The following is an 18,608-nucleotide window of genomic DNA, read 5'->3' as shown; positions in this document are numbered from 1 at the left end:
GGAAAGTCACAAAATTAGTTTGGCGAATGTTTCTCCTGATTGAATAGTAATTTACTGTAATGATGTGAACGTCTTTTACTTAAATGTCGCAAACTTTTATTCCTCCACAAACATCCCACGTAAATTTCTCATTCCAAATTAGCATCTGAGTGCTTTGTTTAGTACATGTTTATTTCGCTTTCCTCCAGCCAATATTTTTAATAAATTTCGTTTTCACAAAAAAATCTGTTAAAAAGTTTTTTGTCATGGCAGACACAGTTGACTTCAGGTAAACAGAATATTCCACTTTTACAGCCGATGCGCTTAAACTGCTTAAAACAAATCCTTCGCATTGATCGCGATAAGAATCACAAATTTTCTTTGCTTGGGCGATATTCTCTACATAAAAAGCACAGCAATTTGGTACGGCGGAACCACCACATACAAAATCACCAACTGTAGGGCTGTCAGCCTCTCTTATTTGAATATAATCAGGAACTGGTTCAAGTAGGTTACCCATTTGAACCTTTGTGTCTAAGAGTGCCTTATCTTTCTTTCGTGCCACTTCAGGCTTCTTCGTGTTGGAAATATAAATATTATTTTGAGGCACGTAATTATTTTCATTTTTTTTCTGCATCTGTTTCAAACTCTTGTTTATACCATGAAAAATATCGTTTTTGTCAATAATTTTCCCGCCATTACTAGATTTTAATAACAACTCATGTAAATTTGCTAACTGTTTTAGGTATCCCTCTTTAATTTCTTTATCTCCGTTATTTTGTCTTCTTGACGCGCATTCTTTATCAGAACAGCCCTGACCAAACAGCCAACCACACATAAACATCATGATTCCCAAAAATGTAGCCAATAGAATGCATGGTAAATTCCGTCGAAGCAAGCGCATGTTGGTTGCATGGACACGCATTCGTGCAAAGTTAATATAAAAAAGTTACTTTGTTGTTTTAGGTCAGCTGCCTAAAATGAATTTTCGTGAAATTGGTTTGTCAAATATTGTTGAAATGTTCTTATCCTTTTCTATTTATTCATAACTCTCCACCATTGGTGATTTTTAGTGCAATGTGTTGAATTTGAGAATTGTTTATCTAAAATCTAGCATTTACAATGGAGAGCAAGTTTTTTAGATGCAGGGAAAATCAAACATTAGCTGAATAGGGATGATTTTTTTATGCGCATTTGTGGTAAAAATTAAAAATTGATAATTTTGAATAGAATAATTTAAATAATTGTAAAACCTTTTTACGGTTTAACAAGTGACTTAGAGCAAAATAAGCAGAAGTTGCGAACCAGAAGCAAAACGAGACTGACTGTTCCCACCCTATTCGGTCCGGGGGTTTTCGAACATATCATGACTGGGCGGGGGTAGGGGGGGGGGCATGGTGCGCTCGTCCAAATCGAATGAAGCTTAGTACACTTATAGTACGTCACAAAAGGAACAAAATGGCAACAATAAATTTTGCTTGCGTCACCACATTTTCTGTGACGTCATCAAATGTTTAAAATTAATTCAAAATGCCACTATCTGCTTAGAATTCAATTACTTTAGTTCTAGAGCGACTTCATTGCCCGAAAACACGGGTTTTTCTGCAAAAACTGGGAAATCGGATTAATCACGTGTCCAAACTATGCAAAATGATTCCTCTTGAGGAAACAATATTGTGTTGCAAGTTTAAAGTTCTAAGGAAAATCTTAACAAGAGTTATTATATTTTCCTCATTATGGTTTTATAGAGATTTTTAGGGGTAGTTTCGAGTAATGCCAATATCAAAGCCTTTGAAAGGTATGGGACCTAAAAATCTGCTATGCAGGTGTCTGATAGATAAATTTAAAACTAAGCAAGTATCGCAGGCATGCAACATGGCTTTAAGGAGTTATTAAAAAACCCTTCAGGGGCGGAATTCTCTCCCCCCCCCAGACTGAATAAAAAGTACCGATGATTAGACAAAGGAAAAATCAAATCAATTGTATTTCAGGTTTTTAATGGGTCATCGAAGTATTTTTACTTTCTGAAATAAATGTTCCAGCAGCTCAAAATAACAACTTGATACGCTGTTTTCTGTGCCTTTTGCCTAGAGTTGATTCCATTGGAAACGATATTTTTTCATGATAACAAAAAGTTCCAGTTAGCGAGTCTTAATATTTTGCTAAAATTAAAATTCGCGAAAAGGGAATTTGATGACATTTTTCTCCCAATTTATATTATTTTTCAACGGCTTTTATAGAAGAATGACTGCTGGAGTAGAAATTTCTATTAAAGTGGCAGTAACCCTTTTTTTAGCTGTATATTTCAAATCTTCTTTACTATGTTCTAAAAATATGGACATAATAAAATGATTTTACCTCATTATCTAAATTGCTGAGTCAGCAGAAATTCCTAGTTAAAAATGTATAAACAAGAAAAATATTTGCTTCTACGAGCTCCAACTTTTTTCAATCTTTTAATTTTTCATCACATCCCGTTTTTAAATAATTTTTGAATAACTTATTGAAAATTTTAATAAACCATGTTAAAAAGGGTGTGTGGAGTTTATTTTTCTTCATTTACATTTTTGCAACAATAGGCTTTCGGTTTTTTCAAATGATTCTTGGGAAACATCCTCTGCTGCATAAAACGCTGTTGAAGATAAATATTCAATGTAAAGATGTTTCCGCACACCGTGTTATAGCTGCATGTCTAAAAACTTTAAAGAAAAAGGAAAATGCTTTTAATATAGTCTGAAAATTAGTCCTGGTATATATCTAAAAAAAATTTTTTTTTTGAATTTTAAAAGGGTAACTACCACCTTAATATATTGATACGTACATTAGAGAGAATAATTGTAAGCGGTTTTTTGAATCAAGGGAAAAAAATCCAAATTTCGCGAAAATAAATTTTCACAAACTTCAGTTTTGATCAAAAATAAATGCTTACTTAGACCGAGGTTTTTTTTTAAAGCTTCTGCCTTAGAAGTAACCAATTTTTCCCGACAAAACCTGACTTAGTTCTATCGCTTAACAATGTTTTAGAGACAAGTCTAAATTTAAGCTGAGACTGAATGTGCTTATTTTTTACAAATTTCAACCAATTTTTTGAAAAATAGGTGGATATATGGTAAGATTTAGGGATGGTGATGAAGACTTGTAACAATGTTGAAGTTATCTCACTTTAAAAACATACATGTGTTATGCCACGGGGACACGAGACAATATTTTCAGGTGATAGTAACATTTATGTTAATTACTATCGCCTAAAAATATTAACTTGTGTCGCCAGAAAAGCTTTTGGTTGCTCACAACATTTTTTTGTTACTCGCAACATTATTTTTGTTGCCAGTAACAAGATACAAAATCAAATCGATTTGATCTTGTATCTTGTTACCAGCAACAAAAAAATGTTGTGTTTAACAAAAAAAAACGTTACCAGCAGCAAAGAAAACGTCTTTTCTAAGATCTTATATGTTTTTTCTTCGTACTCCCCTCCGACATTTTGTTTACAAAAAAGTTTAGCACTGCTTGTCTCGTTTTCAATACGAGGCATACTATTGCGCAATAATTTATAAAAAAGTCTATATTCTCCGTCTCGCCACTTGCTGCAAAAATTCTGATGCAACACTTTTGCGTGCGACCAATCACAATGCAGCAATTTTATTGAATTTTTTTTTGCTGAATGATGTTGCATTTGCACAAATGTGGCGACACAATAAAATTTTTGGGCAATAGTAACAAAATTAAATTTGTTACCATGGCCTGAAAAAAATTATCTCGTGTCTCCGTGGCTTTAGTAAAATCAGGAAAAACTGTTCAGAAATAATTGTTTGCCAGTAATCATAGACACACTGCTCTATATTCTTCTAATGCATAGAAAAATTCAGGCTGAGTCCGTTCTTAACGTGTTCTTAACGATGTTCTTATAAAAAAACCTGTAACAGGGAATTGTTTTCAACACGTGAGATCGCAAGTTTCAGAGAATCTGAGCAGCATTGTGTGCAACATCACGTGACTTGTTGTCTTCTGAAAAAACAACAATCTTTTTAAAAAGAAAAAAAACGCAAGACATATATTTACAATAAGAAGGAAGACGCCTGCTCAGGGCAATAAACTTTTTAAGACACCTTTCCCGAATATATAACTAAATATTCTAAACAGACTTGATCAAATACAATTTTTGTCAAAGATATATTGCAAGATACAACGGTTTTTTTAATTATGTCACATTGGACCATAAATTGAGTGCGTAAACAGTAATTCCTTACGTGGAATTGAGGGGCAAATTAAAAAACACTTGAATGAACTTCGGAGTGATCGGAAGAAAACATATAACAAGTTGGAAAAAACCCTTAAAGTTCGAAAAAGGTCTATTTTATCGAATTTAACACCAGCTTATATGAAGATAAGTTTCTTTAATGTCACTTTAAATGTTTTTTTTTTACATTCTTAACAGAGAGTTCTCTTGCTAAACATCACTATGCTTCGTTTACCAAATTCCGCTCCACAAAGTGACCGGTCACTTCTTACCCTTGGGTACGATCGGCTGGCCTTTTTCCTTTCCACGAAGTTTTAGCCCTAACAAGTAAAAACATTATAAATTATATAAAATACATTTAGTGCAGAAAAGATTGGCAACGATGAAATCCGCCATAATATTCGCAGTTTATTATTAAAGCAGAAAACAGAAACCGAAACAGATCGATGTGGTCCAGATTCTCTTACTTTTGTTACAGTTTAATTTTTTTCGCGTTCATAAACTTTCGCGATTTGATGCTTTTAAAAAATTTTGCAACATAAACTTTCGCGAATTTGGATAAAATTTGCGAAATTCGCAACAGCTAGATTCACACTTTTATAGTCTCTGGTTCTGGTATGACTCGGCCGGGTTTGATCCCAAGACCCCCCGCCCCGGAAGCGAACGCTCTACCACAAGGAGCAAAAGTTGTTATTAGGGACTTCTGACTAACGATGTTGTACGAGAACATAGGTACGATGATTGTTAAGACTTACCAATGATTCGTTCGATCTTGCTGAGAATCTGATTATTAGGTATTGCTCGGCCAGCTTCGTAATCATTTATAACTTGAGGTTTTTCGTTGATTTTCTAAAGAAAGAAATTGGAAACAAGTTGACGACAGAAGGGGAAGTGTACAAAAGTCTGGAAAATCGAATACATTTTTTACTGACTTATAAATTCTTTCTTTGAAATCTATAAAGAACTTTTTTGTATAAATTTTATGAAATAGAAAAGCCGCAGTAAATATAGAAAATTAACCAATGTTAATGGATTGTTTTTTTTCAATAACAATCTCATAACGAATCTTATCACACTAGCATTTTTTCAAGAATAAATTTGATCAGGATAATAATTCGAAATTTGATGGATTTCTAATATCGTTATAGAAAGAGCTTATAAGAGCTGCAAGAAAGGTTAAAAATATGCAAACACAACATACTACTTTATAACATCATTTGTCGGAGGAGTATTTCAAGAGTTTTGTAGAGAATGACGGATATTTAGGGTTTTCAAGTTCACCTAGTCTTATTTTAAGGTACCACTAATCAAGTAAGATTTTTAATGACACTCTTTGTATAAGCAACACAAAATTATAGGCTAAGGCTTAAAGTTGCTTAATTTCTGTATTTTACAGGATCAACCGTGTTGCAACATGAGTACTGTCTACTCGAGATGCCCAAACTCTCATGTTATAGAAAACTTCGTTGACTTTTAGCACAAGAAAAGGCTCGGATATGAAATTCCTGTTGTTTCTACTATATAACTCAATATATAGGTTGGCTGTTGCTTAAAAATGGCTTCTTTTTTTGAAGGTAAATGGTACAACATGTTTTTAGATACTTGCATTTGCTATTTAGCAATTTTTTGTTCTCTGTGCTAGAATACACGAAGAACTACCACGACTCACATTTAGTTGCTAACAGTAATTATATCCAGGTTTGGATATTAAACCAAAACAAAATAAACATGCAATTCTATTCCCTTTAGTACCAAAGAGGCCGGTGGTAGAAGAAATATTCAACGATTTTTTTAAACGTGTTATTTGACATGATTTGACACACTATCAAAGGTGAAGTCTAAAATTACCGTTGCAAGATCTTTTTGTGTCAGATTTTTTTCCAGTCTTCCTTTTTGTATTATTTTTCCAACATCCAATGAAACTGTTTCAACTAAAAAGAAACAAGGAAAAAAATTCTCTTATATATTAACCCCTTAACCAGTGGCAATCCACTGTTGATACTTTGCTCCACTTTATTTGTGTGCGCCCCGTCCAACCCTGCGGAAATAGAGGTTAACCTTCAAATAAATTTAACAAATAATTTGCAAAAAAAATTACTAACTTTTAGTTTCCTCTGTATCTCTGCACACTGCTGAAGTGTCACGCCCACCGATATGTTGTTTATTACCACCACCCCCGTCTATGAAACAAAAACTTAAACAGGTACACGTCTGATAGTAAAAAAAATAGAGCACTCCGGTCCATGAAACAAAAACTTAAACAGATACACATCTGAAAGTACAATACATGACACTATTTCCTCTAAAAAAGGACGGTGGTTACAAATTTCATATTTTGGGTGTGGTGTTTATGAGAAGAAAAAAGAGATGAACAAGTTTCTATACATACATTTCTTTGAGGTTTCGATTTGTCCACCAGATCGCATTGCAGCATTTATAGCCTGGAAAAACAGTTCACATAGAAAAGAAAAATGACAAAGGATTTCTACAATGGGTACAAAAGGGAAACATTGGTAAGATTAAAAAGGTTTTGTAGAAGGTTACGTTTTTCTTGCATTATCGTTTTTAACCTTTTTAAATTCTTATTAGGTTATTATAATTGCCATTGCCTTTCCCGAAACGTCAAATTTTCCAGTTAATGACTGATAAGGCTAATTAGCTATTTCTTGTTACACCTTTTAATGTCAAATTAAATTAAAAATTCTGATTTGTTGTAATAACAAACCTTGCTTGACTTGTTCTCACTTGCTCGCGGTGCTTTTTTTCTCAAATAAGTTACATCATCCCAGCCTACTTCTGCCATTTTTAAAGCTAAACAAAACACATCAAACATAACTTTCTAGAACTCTTGGTACAAATTTTATTTTTACTTTTATTTTCCAACTTTCAAAAAAACCTAATTTATGAGTCAGGGAAGATTTAAGAACCTTTACTAGTCGTGTGTCCTTGTGGTCTAATTGGTACAAGTTTATTTATATATTTATGAAGTTTCACCTCACATAAGTATTTTAATGAAAAATGAAAAGCCCTTGCAGGCTAAAAGATTTCAGATTCTTCTTTGCGTGTAATGTTGTACAGAACTTTTACAATGTTGTTCCGTCACTTCAAATATAAAGCATTATCCCATGGTATTATATAGAACTTACAAAAAGTTTTATGTAGTGCGCGTTACTTTTAGGGCAAAGCGAGGGTCATTAGTTTAAGTAGCCCAAAACGGGAAAAAAAACAATAATAAAAAAGACTATCCAAAACTTGCACAAAAAATAATACGCGCGAAGGTGCTCGTGAGCAAAAAGAACGGGCCAATACACTTATAAGCAGGTGGTCGTAATATCTAACCATGTAACAATGCGCAAACGATAAAAAGCAATTAACGATCAGAAAATAGAGTTTTCGTGAAAATATCATTGTGGCGGTTTAGTTTATGCACTTGTATGGATCAACATTGGCGTATAATCAATTTTCTTGAGAATGTGCGTTTTGTTCTACGAGGTTGGTGAAAAAGGTTGCAAGCTGAGAGTCAAAACTGTCCAGTTAGGCGGCAGCAAACCAATGTAGAATATTCCAGTTTTCTGTGTCGCAAATGACTGTGAAACACTAACTTGTAATACATTTTAATAGGCTCCACGGTATACCGCTGTGTTATCGGTCTTAAGTAACAAGAAAGCACTGGAAGTGTTTTTTATTACGATGGTATTCAAATTATACCGGTCCAAGTTATATGTGGAGTCAACAGTTGTAGAATACTAATGATACGTAAAGCCATCAAGGATATGTGCTTTAAGTTTTTCTTCTCCGAATGATGAACGGAAATACAATATGGAAGAATTCTGCTTGTTTAGCATCGTGTTAAACTTTACAAGATTAATAAATAACTATGTCATGGTGCTTTTTGTTATCGTAAAGTTAGCGTCCTCTTTCCCAAACGTGACCTCCCCTAAAGTGCACATGTGCACTAAAATACGAAGAAATTTGTTCAGTAAATGGTAATAATTTGATATTGTATTATGGAAATGAACCATAATAATCACAATATCCCATTAAGCATGCAGTTCCTCGCTGTCTTAAACAAAAAGTTTTTTCACCACCTAGGCACATCTACAAATTTTTCAACATTACACTGTATCACAAAATACAAAAACCGTAAAGAAATAAACATAAAATGTTCCATAAATTCAGAAAATGCATATATTTCCAAAATATACCATGAAGAACGAGAGACATTGTACGTGGAAGAATAACAAAAATATCAAAAGTTGATAATACAACTCAGAAAACATCACACATCAGTCTTAGTCGAAAACCTTGCCGTAGCAATTACATAAACAGGTACACAAATTAAATGTCAATGTACATTATTCAACTTTAAGATTGACTTGTAGTTTTGAAAATATGTATGCACGTTAAATGAAAAATGAAGTAAAAGTTATTCTCACATAAAAATGCAGTAGAGTTGAGAAAACAACAAATATTCCCCACAATAGCTGGTCCAGGTTTACTTTGATATATAACTTATAAGAGCATCAGTGCACGCAGACCTTGGGTTCAAGTACTTTGTTCTTGTAATGCCCTTATATTTAAGATTTCGGATTACATTTTAGATCTTATTAAAACGGGCGATCACAAATATTTTTATTATTTAATGAGCTACAGTACAGTCTGAATGTAATCTATCGCGGACGCGAAACTTGCATGAATAGTTACACAGAACAGTAACATTGGGATAGCTTTTGTTTTTTTTAAGAAAATAATTGCCTCACTGATAAACAATGACTCCACACGATCGATTGTTTAGTCACAATAGGTTGCAAGATCAATTTTAGCAATCTATTTTGCGCGAACTCTTTTAAAAATTTTAATTGCAGTAATTAAGCGTTCTTTTTAGATCGCATTTTAAAAATTTAAAAACGAAAAGCGGCGATAGAAATGTTTTTTTAGATCGCATTTTAAAAGTTTATAAATGAACAGCGGCAATAGAAATGTTTTTTTAGATCCCTTTTTAAAAGTTTAAAAACGAATAGCAGCCATAGAAATGTTTTTTAGATCTCATTTTAAAAGTTTAAAAACGAATAGCAGCCATAGAAATGTTTTTTAGATCGCATTTTAAAAGTTTAAAAACAAAAAAGCGGCACTTAATAGTTGTGAACAATGCTTCTCGTTTGTTAGATTAAACGCTCTGGAATCTTTTTAAGTAATTAAATCAACAATACATCCTCGCGAAATGTATTATAAAACTTCGCGAAAGATTTTTATTATTTAATTACTTCTTGCTAATACTTAAGGGAATAGCTATCAATACATTTTACACAATGCGTCTCGCTATTAGAAGCAATATAATTGCTCCGATATTTCTTCGCGAGCGCATTGTTTTTTAACACGCAAATATAAAACTGGATTCACTGAAACCGGATTCACTGAACTCGTTTTTTGCCGCTACCGCATCGCGTACTGTTGGTAAGGATCCAATATCACCGACAGAAACAAAAGCATTCATAGACACTCTACCAAATGACAACGAGAGTAAATTTACACTCCATTGTGTTACATATAGCGAAGTTATGAAAGAATTGTGCAATCTTAAAAATGACTGCTCTACTGGTCCCGACGCAATCCCTGTTCGTTTTTTGAAACCAGTTTGCTGAGTTTATTTGCTCCCCATTAACACATATTCTTAACGAATTCATACACATCAATGAATTTCCACGTATTTGGAAATCTGCAAGAATCGTGCCTATAAATAAAGTGCCGAATGCTGTCGAAATTTCAGATTTTCAACCGATATCAATACTGTCCTCTTTATCCAAAGTATACGAAAAGATTGTGTTGAAACAACTTATAGAATTCATCGAATCAAACAACATCTACAAGGATACTGTTAATGGATTTCGTAAAGGTTGCAGCACAAGTACAGCACTTATGAAATTGAAAGACGATATCAAAAAAGCTATGAAAGCCAATGAAGTCACATTAATGGTCTTGATAGACTTCTCGAAAGCTTTTGATACTATCTGTCACAACAAACTTATCAAGAAAATGGCTTCACAAGGTTTTTCTGCACATTTTCTTACTTGGACACTTTCTTATCTTTCGGATAGACAACAGTTTGTGCAAATTGATAGCAATACTTCAAAACAATTACCATCATTATTCAAAGTTACCGCAAGGTTCAATCCTTGGCCTCGTATTATTCAATTTATACGTCAACGATTTACAGGGCGCTTTTGATGCTTCCACTATTCAATACGCAGATGATACAACGATTTATAGATCATGTAAACCAGCAAATATTGTGAATACAGAAATTTCCATTAAGGATACACTAAATGAGCTTGACAAATGGGCCGAAGAAAATTCTCTTGCGGCTAATGCAGCAAAAACTAAATTCATGTTGATTTCGACCAAACGCTTGTCCAATATTCATATTCTTAATGAACACAGTTCGACGATCAAGCTAGGGAGTACTCACTCAATCGTGTTGGGACTTGTTCACTATTGGGACTAACAATTGATGAACACTTTAAATGGAACGCACAAATCGATAAAACTTTGAAAAAATGTTATGGGAAAATATCTGTGCTACGAAAGTTGAAGAACTTCACAAGCTTCAGACTACGAAAACAGTTAATTGAAACCTTAATTTTTTCTCAAATTGATTATAACGACTTTATCATGTCGCTGACTGAAGCACAAATGAAAAGATTACAAAAACTTCAAAAAGTTGCATGTAGTTTTGTTATTGGACGTTATGCCAAAATTCAAGATATCATCAAATTAAAATGGCTCCCCATAAAGGAACGTCGTGAATTCAACTTATCGAAACTAACGTACAAAGCCATTAATTTCACCAACTGGTCAAGTTCCTGTAAAGTAAATGTACGTATAAAGTGAAACAATCTCTGAAACTGGCATGAACTCAGCCTTCATCACTCGATCGATGGTACCTTTCAAGATGAAGCAGCACGAGTGTTTAACAGTCTACCAGCTAACCTTCGTACTGCTGATTCCTTCAATATTTTTTCTACAAATATTAAATCATATCTACTAGATAAGTCCGTTGCTCGCTTGTCCGATAATTTATTCTGATAGTTTATCGAATCACTTCTTTTTTCACGCATTTTATTTCCTTTCCGATTTTTTTTTTATTTTGTTTTCTCTTTCATCCATATTTCGCAGCTACTGCCAATTTCTCTTTGCGATGTGTTTCCCTTTGGCTTGCGCTAACTCCCCCATGAATATTTTTTTTGTCATTTAATACTTAATATATATATATATATATATTTAAAATTTTATTGTTGATAACATTTGAATTTATTTTATATTATTTTTAACGGGTTGAAAAGCCATTGTAATATATGGATACCCTGAAATACATTTTACTTACTTACTATATAAACTCGCAAAACGGTCAAGAGATTCAATTATAACAAAAGACAAATGACTGCCGTCCTCCATGCAAAGGTGTGAAATTAGCGTGTACGCAGTAGATTACATTCAGACTGTACTGTATGCTAGATACTCCTTCAAATTTTTTATTTCCAGTTATTTTTTATAACGAGGCAGAATATACTCAACTATGACTTAACCGAGCTCCAGGATTCAATCGTTATTTTTGAGTGACCATGTTCAAGCCATGCTGCGAAGAGCAGTTATTTTATTGAAGCAAAGAAAAATACTGCTTATATTTCATTTTTATCAACGTTTAAGATATTCTCTTTATTGTGTCTTGCTAAGTGGCTTTCTTAAACCCCTTTCTTTTGCCAGGGGTCTTCTGAATTTCATTGTGTTTCAGGTGGGGCACAAGGTCTTTTCCTTCCTGTCAGTTTGCCCCAAACTATCCAAAGAAAATTACTGATTAATTATTAAATGAAAGAACATTTTGAATAAAAATACATATTGAATGAAAATACATATTGAAGCTATATAACTGAAACTTGATAAAGAAAGAATTGTTGAAGCTTACATTGTTTATACCATAGTGTTATTTCAGCAGGTTTCTGTCAGCATAGGCTACAGTATATATAGCTACATATCTTGTGGTATATAATTTTCTCCCTTCGACAACAAATATTCTCTGTGAAATCAAAGGGTTATTCTGTTAAGACCGGATAAAGAGCAGATTAATGATTGTAAATTACAAAATAATTTTATTTTTTTAAATGTTCATAGCTAATTATTATATTATCACCCTGTTATTATACAAAAAGTTAAAAATGTGAATTTTAACGCAGTTCAATAGTATACATATATATACATGAAGTTATAAAGATTAAATTAATTTTCATCTTTATTTAAGATTGTTTGACTATTCAAACAGTCAGTATTTATACACTATATAAATTGGAGAGCCAATTTCTGTAAGATTGGGGCATCTTCTGGTCATGATGCAATTTAATAGGACCAAAAATTAGGTGTCAGATGAAAATCTTCTAGTACATGTGCCTTGATAGTCCAATTTGTCGTTTTTATTGTGTGTGTTGTGTGCACTATTGAATTTAAATGAAAATTCATGTGATTATAATGGCACCAAGGTTATTCATAATTTTATTTCTAGACACAGCTGTAAGTATACTTTTAGAATTTTTTTTTCCAGATTCTGTTCTGTTGTTGTTTTCTTAGAAAATTGTATTGGACTTTGGATCATGAGATAATGTTTTTATGAGACGTTTTGGTGGCTGATTTGTTTTCTAAAAAAGATGAGTCAAAAGACCAAAGAATGTGCATTGAAAAAAATGGAGCTAATTTGAAAAAAAGTGAAATGTTATGGTTTAGATAGATCAGAGAGCCCTAAGGGACATATCAAAAAAATATATTACGATATTTGTGTGGAAAAAAAACTAAGAAGAAAAGGTAGTGGGCTCAAAATTGAACCACTGTCAGAGGTTGATAAACTTTTGCATGAAATATACAATCATAAAAATGAGGCTGAATTTTTAAACAAATAAAAAAGTGCAGCAAAAACTAAGAAGATTGAGGAAGAAAAAAAACAGGCTGACAATATGCGCAAAATATCTACAGGGAGACTTTAATTTCCCAATCTAATGCAACGATAAATTTACTTTTAAAAGTTTGCAAACAAACTTTCTTAGCTCTGCAAATTCTGTACAGGAACTAAAAGTAAAAAGAAATGTTCTATTTTGTTATATATTTCTTGCCATATTTTGTTACGTATTTTGTTTTATGTATGTAGGATCTATATTTATATAATATATTACTCCAACAGAGCTGAATTAAAGTAACTGAGCAAATTAGACATTGCAAGAATGGCACAATCATATCTCCTTTCCGCAACTGGACCAATTAAGTTTGCATTGTAAAACAATCTTTGTCAAACTTGTAGCTGACAACCTCCACAGTTCCATCTACAAACTCCAGTACCATGTAAGTGCAGCAACCCTTACATATTGCACATATTGCATTTGAAAATAATATCAATTTTCAGGTGATAGCCATGGATGATTCTTGTTTTAAAGTAAATATCCCCAATTGCTGTCTATGAAATTGATTATTGCTTGGTTAAAAATCATGCTTAGCTGCGGTACAGGCCTTGCAAATCAAGCAATCATATTAAAGTATCTACAACGATATGTTAATTTACTCAGAACCACACCTTCAAATCATTGTAAACATAGCATGTTATTTCATTTGACATATCAAGAGCTCGGACAAGTCATAAAATGTCATCATAAATCAGAACAACCTCGTCATCGTTGCACATTTTGCTCAAGTCAAAAATCCTGACAGGAAAAGACACACACAACTTGTTCCAATGAACAGAAGATTCATAAACAATTAAGCCTAACCCATTTTTAGATCCTCTGCTGAGGGGTTTGGTCAGAAGTCTCATAGAATTTCTGCTGGTGTCATGAAAAAAACAAAAAAATATTTTAGAAAGTTTAATAAGCCGCATATGCCATAAAAAGTGCTGGTGTTTTCTGCGTTTTGAAAAAAATCAAGTATTTGCCCGAAAAAACCTGCATAGACCTGAACAATGCTCAAAAAAGAAAAAAAAAACAGAGACAAATGATACAAACAAACTTACTATGTGGTAGCAAAGTTCTTAAAAGAACTGTTTTTGAAAGTTCACAATAAGATTTACTTGATAAACAACTTATATATAAACTTTATTAACTCCTTTATCTTCAAGTGCCTTCTTTCAACTATCGTCTGCACAGTATGTTACAAGGAATTGCATTTTGGGAATGTCGTGGGTGAGTTCGGGCGGTTTTGGAGTCCTCCAAAACCACCAATTTAATTCAAAAAGTCGCCTGAACTCGCCCTTATATGTGCAGGCATTTGCAGCTTATCAGCACCCCCCTCTTAGTTTAACAAGGTCAGGATGTTTTAGAATTTTAGAGTAAAGGAAAGGGGGTTGTTATTTTTATGGTTTTATTTTAAATTCTGTCTCTTTTCTTATGTGAATGAAGTTATATGATGAAGTTAGTTTTCATCTCCATTTTTTTATTTTAACATCCAGCAGCTTTTCTTTCCTTGCCCCTTACAAGCTAATTTGCCACTAACGGAGAAAAAACCTAGCTAATTGTTGATGACCCCTTTATTTAAACGGCAGTAATATTATTTTATATAACTTGGCACTTGTTAATAAGAATAACATTAACAAATTAAGACCAGTTTTAAAGACTTTGGCATGGTCTTGCGCACTACAAGGATAGATAGAGATGTGAATATTTTACATAGCTAGCCTCACAAATATCAAGGGATATAGCGTATGATCCGCCAACTCCGTGAATCCGATAACTCCGTGAAACTGCTTTCGAAGCCTACAACAACTTACCACAGCTCTGTCTACCATTTTTAATGGATGAATTCGATTCAAGGGGTTTGATACTACCACTTAATCATTTTGGGGGTGTCGGAACTCCCGCATGACAAAAATTTGGCGGTAAGTTCAGCTGGCTACACCTTTTTGTGATTTTCAAGTCAAGCGCAACGGTGGTCATTTTTGATATATATTGTTATCTCAGTTAATTGATTATAATTATGGTCATGTTAGGGATAACTTTTTTGAGGGTCCAATGATTTGAGAATGTTTTCTAATGAATATTTTAATTTTTAAAATATTTTTGCTAGTCATCAGAAAGCAAACGTGTTTTTCAAATTTCACGGAGTTGAAGGATCTATCACGGCATTATCGGATGATAGTACATGTCGGATCCGGCTTATTTGTCCACAAATAAATGTATTTTTTTTCTTGTCATACCCCCCGAACGGTCCGCGACAGATAGCGCTACGATAACAAAAGTTTGAAATAACCGATATGTTGACGATATGGATATAAGAACGTTAAATGTGTTTTTTTCACGGAGTTGGTGGATCATACGCTACCCTGTCTATTATTTCCAAGAGGGGCCATGTCTTAGATGGAGAGTCCTAGAGCTACGCAGATCCAATTAGGCCCGCGCTTTACTAGACAACTCCCGGCAACAGTTTCCCTCACATGGCTTGGGTTAGCCCGGGGCTATGGTAACATTCACTCGCCCATGTTGAATTGCCGTCAAGAGGAATCGAACCCCGGTCTCCTGCACAGAGTACGAAAGCTATAACCACTAATCTACGGTGCCACACACAAAGGATGAAGCATTCAGGTATTTAACTGGTGTAAATTACGCCAGATCACAAAACACTTTGCAGCTATTTTTTAGTTACAAATTTAGATAGCTGTTTACATAACTTTTCCTTTGCTGTGTGGTTATCTCATGTATGGCCGAAACAGTTTCTTCCTTTCATTTTTTGCGATTCTCAATGAGAACGTTAAAGAAAGGACAAAGAAAAGAGAATGCTTGACTGAAACCGTTAATTCATTGTTGTTTTGAAATGGTCAATACAGGGGTTATAACTAAACTACAACTTACTTTTTTTAGTTTAAATTAACTTGTGGCACACACACTTTGTTCTGTTATCAACAGCGCTGCCTGTTGCACGGTCTGACCTTATGGTTGTTACGTCATTTTTTTAAAATACTGGAAAACTTTAAGTCAAATAACAAACCTTATTTCCAGGGCTTTTTAAATTCTGCTTAGGCTCCGGTGACATGGCAACCCCGTCCCCAAGGTCCTGTGGGCCCTGAGCCGTTATTACGGAGTGGCCGCTATCCGCTAATGCCCTGGGAACGAGGTTGGTGACATGGTTGACGAGATAAAACGGCGAAAGGTGACATGACTTTTTGCAAAAGAAACTCAAACTTAAAGTATGCGAAGTACCGTAAAACCTCTAATAGTGCGGCCTCCATTTAATGCATGGCCTATTTTTAAAAATTGAACAATTTATTACCCTTATTTACTTGTGCCCAGACTGCGCTGTATGAAAGTCGGTAATGCGGATGAGTTTTAAGGAATTTTCGATTCTCCTGTAATTTAGTGCGGTAATGGTCAAAATTCCCTCTATTTATATTGCGGATTGAAAAAATGAAATTAACAAATTTTCGTCTTTAACAGTTCAGTTACCCGTTTGTTTTATCATACTAACATCATTACATAATAAAGCTACAACATAAAAGGATCTTCGTCGTTACCATCGCCTTCTAAATGTTTGTTGGCATTTTCCATACAACTTTTAAAATTTACCGTTGCGGACCTTTGATGTGTCGCTGGTTATGATGCCACAAAAAATATAAAAAAATAATTGGAAAATAATAAATAAATAAAAATTTGAAGTATTTTTTTCACCTCTAGTTTAATGCGGTTGTGATCTCGTTTTCCTCTAATTATTAGTGCGGTTTTGAAATGCTAAAACAAGGGTAAATTATTCCCTCTTATTATTATTGCGGCATGGCCAAAATAATTATTTTTTCTGCCGCACTATATTAGAGGTTTTACGGCAATGTAATTTGTTGATACGGACTTAAATCAAGCAAGTCAAAGGACAAAGAGTAATGATTGTCGTTTTCGAGCAACCTTGTCACCCCGGGGGCTTGTTAAGCTTTTTATATTTTGACAGTTGTCCATATATAAAAAGCCTAACAAGTCCTGGGGACAAAGTTGGTCTCCGAGCTATAAAGAAGAAGAAGTGTTTATTTTAAAATAATATAGTTAAGAAGTCAACTAAATATTATTTTGCAAAATTAGAAAAAATTAGAAAAAATCTATCATGTAAGGAGACCAAGATTTTAGCCTACAGCTATGACAAGATACTGGCCACCTTTAATACACAAACAAAAAAAACAAATACGACAAAAAAACAAACAGTAAAACCACAAACTCAGCTGCACACAACAAGAAATGAAAATATATTGTGTACTAAAATTATACATTTTGATGATATACTTTTTACATCAAAGACCTAGATAAAATGTTAATTTTTATCAATTATCGGATGCATTTATCCTCTTTGCTTTCAGACGCCGCGAGAAATTTCCGATCAACTTCCCTGTAAATCAGCCTTTGTTGCGCTAGTCTGGACACGCTATTTATCAGCGCATCCAGGCTTCGGTGGTTCTGGTGTTCCTCGGGCCATTTTAAAGATTCCGGCCCAACTGGCGGAAATAAAAAAAATAAATGGATCAGAAAAGAAATTCTAGGAAAAGAAATATTAGTTGAGTTTGGGCAAAAGGATTTAATTAACACTGTGGTGGAGGATCAAACCAATAATACATCCACGACTCAGTTAAGAGTGGCAAAAGTCAAAATTGAAAGTATCAAGAAGTGCCTTAGGGAGTTTTCCATCATATAAATTGTACAGAAAAGTTACATTTTTATATAAACCAAGCCAGTAAATTTTAAAATACTAAGATTATAAAAAGAAGGGGTAGAAGTAGTTCTCCATTGTTTATAGAAAATCAGTCTAAACTGCACAACGTTGTAAGCGATAAATACGTTCATTAACCCTATTCGGTGGTCCGGGGTTTTTCGAACATACTATGACCGGGGGAGGGGGGAAAACTTTTCATAGGGTTGTTCAAATTGAATCAAACTTGGCATACTTGTAGTACGTCATAACAGAAACAAAATGGCAGCAATAAATTTTTGCTTGCGTCAGCACATTTTCTGTGACGTTATCAGAAGCTTGACGTTATCAGAAACTTACTTACTAGATTTGGCAAAAATGACACTATATGCTTAAAATTTAATTACTTTTGTTCCAGATCGAATTTTTGCATTCTTTTTGAAGTTTCTGAAAGAAATTTGGTGCGGGGGGGGGGGGGGGGGGGGGGGGGGTGGAATCCGCTCGAATCCGATTTCCATTTAAGATAAGATAATCTAAGGGAATATCAAGGTACTTAATGCAGAGGTTGTTACTGTTCATGAATAATTTTCGCGTTTTTATATCGGGTACGGTGCGAATAAGAAAAACCGTCCCCAATTTAAAAAGGTTGATATCCAGTTTTGTTTGTACTAAGAGAGAATTTATTGGCGTTGAGGCATTAAAAATAAAA

General features: G+C 33.8%; 2 protein-coding genes across 2 annotated transcripts; one reads left to right on the top strand and one right to left on the bottom strand.

Moving 5' to 3' along the window:
• Nucleotides 1–4,089: 4,089 nt before the first annotated feature.
• On the bottom strand, nucleotides 4,090–16,228 carry LOC130612097 (endothelial differentiation-related factor 1 homolog). The gene is made up of 7 exons (XM_057433387.1): nucleotides 16,090–16,228; nucleotides 6,945–7,030; nucleotides 6,609–6,660; nucleotides 6,322–6,399; nucleotides 6,068–6,150; nucleotides 4,975–5,068; nucleotides 4,090–4,539 (listed from the first exon to the last, which is right to left on the bottom strand). The coding sequence occupies exons 2-7, from the start codon at nucleotides 7,020–7,022 to the stop codon at nucleotides 4,481–4,483; spliced, it is 444 nt and encodes a 147-aa protein (XP_057289370.1). The 5' UTR covers nucleotides 7,023–7,030; nucleotides 16,090–16,228; the 3' UTR covers nucleotides 4,090–4,480.
• Nucleotides 9,728–11,107, top strand: LOC130612880 (uncharacterized). The gene is made up of 4 exons (XM_057434218.1): nucleotides 9,728–9,739; nucleotides 9,854–10,383; nucleotides 10,487–10,589; nucleotides 10,658–11,107. The coding sequence occupies exons 1-4, from the start codon at nucleotides 9,728–9,730 to the stop codon at nucleotides 11,105–11,107; spliced, it is 1,095 nt and encodes a 364-aa protein (XP_057290201.1).
• Nucleotides 16,229–18,608: the final 2,380 nt, after the last annotated feature.

Source organism: Hydractinia symbiolongicarpus, chromosome 10 (genome assembly GCF_029227915.1).
Source record: "Hydractinia symbiolongicarpus strain clone_291-10 chromosome 10, HSymV2.1, whole genome shotgun sequence".
NCBI lineage: Eukaryota > Metazoa > Cnidaria > Hydrozoa > Anthoathecata > Hydractiniidae > Hydractinia > Hydractinia symbiolongicarpus.
This window is presented reverse-complemented; position numbering and strand designations above follow the sequence as displayed.

What these genes read in the sequence shown, in the direction of transcription:
- LOC130612097 (XM_057433387.1), bottom strand. Translation starts at nt 7,022, where the DNA reads ATGGCAGAAGTAGGCTGGGATGATGTAACTTATTTGAGAAAAAAAGCA. An exon ending in GTGAGAACAAGTCAAGCAAG is followed by an intron (nt 6,661 to 6,944) that starts GTTTGTTATTAC and finishes CTGTTTTTCCAG; the next exon opens with GCTATAAATGCTGCAATGCG. An exon ending in AGATACAGAGGAAACTAAAA is followed by an intron (nt 6,151 to 6,321) that starts GTTAGTAATTTT and finishes GTTTCTTTTTAG; the next exon opens with TTGAAACAGTTTCATTGGAT.
- LOC130612880 (XM_057434218.1), top strand. An exon ending in TTATTCAAAGTTACCGCAAG is followed by an intron (nt 10,384 to 10,486) that starts GTTCAATCCTTG and finishes AACGATTTATAG; the next exon opens with ATCATGTAAACCAGCAAATA. An exon ending in ATTCTCTTGCGGCTAATGCA is followed by an intron (nt 10,590 to 10,657) that starts GCAAAAACTAAA and finishes TAATGAACACAG; the next exon opens with TTCGACGATCAAGCTAGGGA.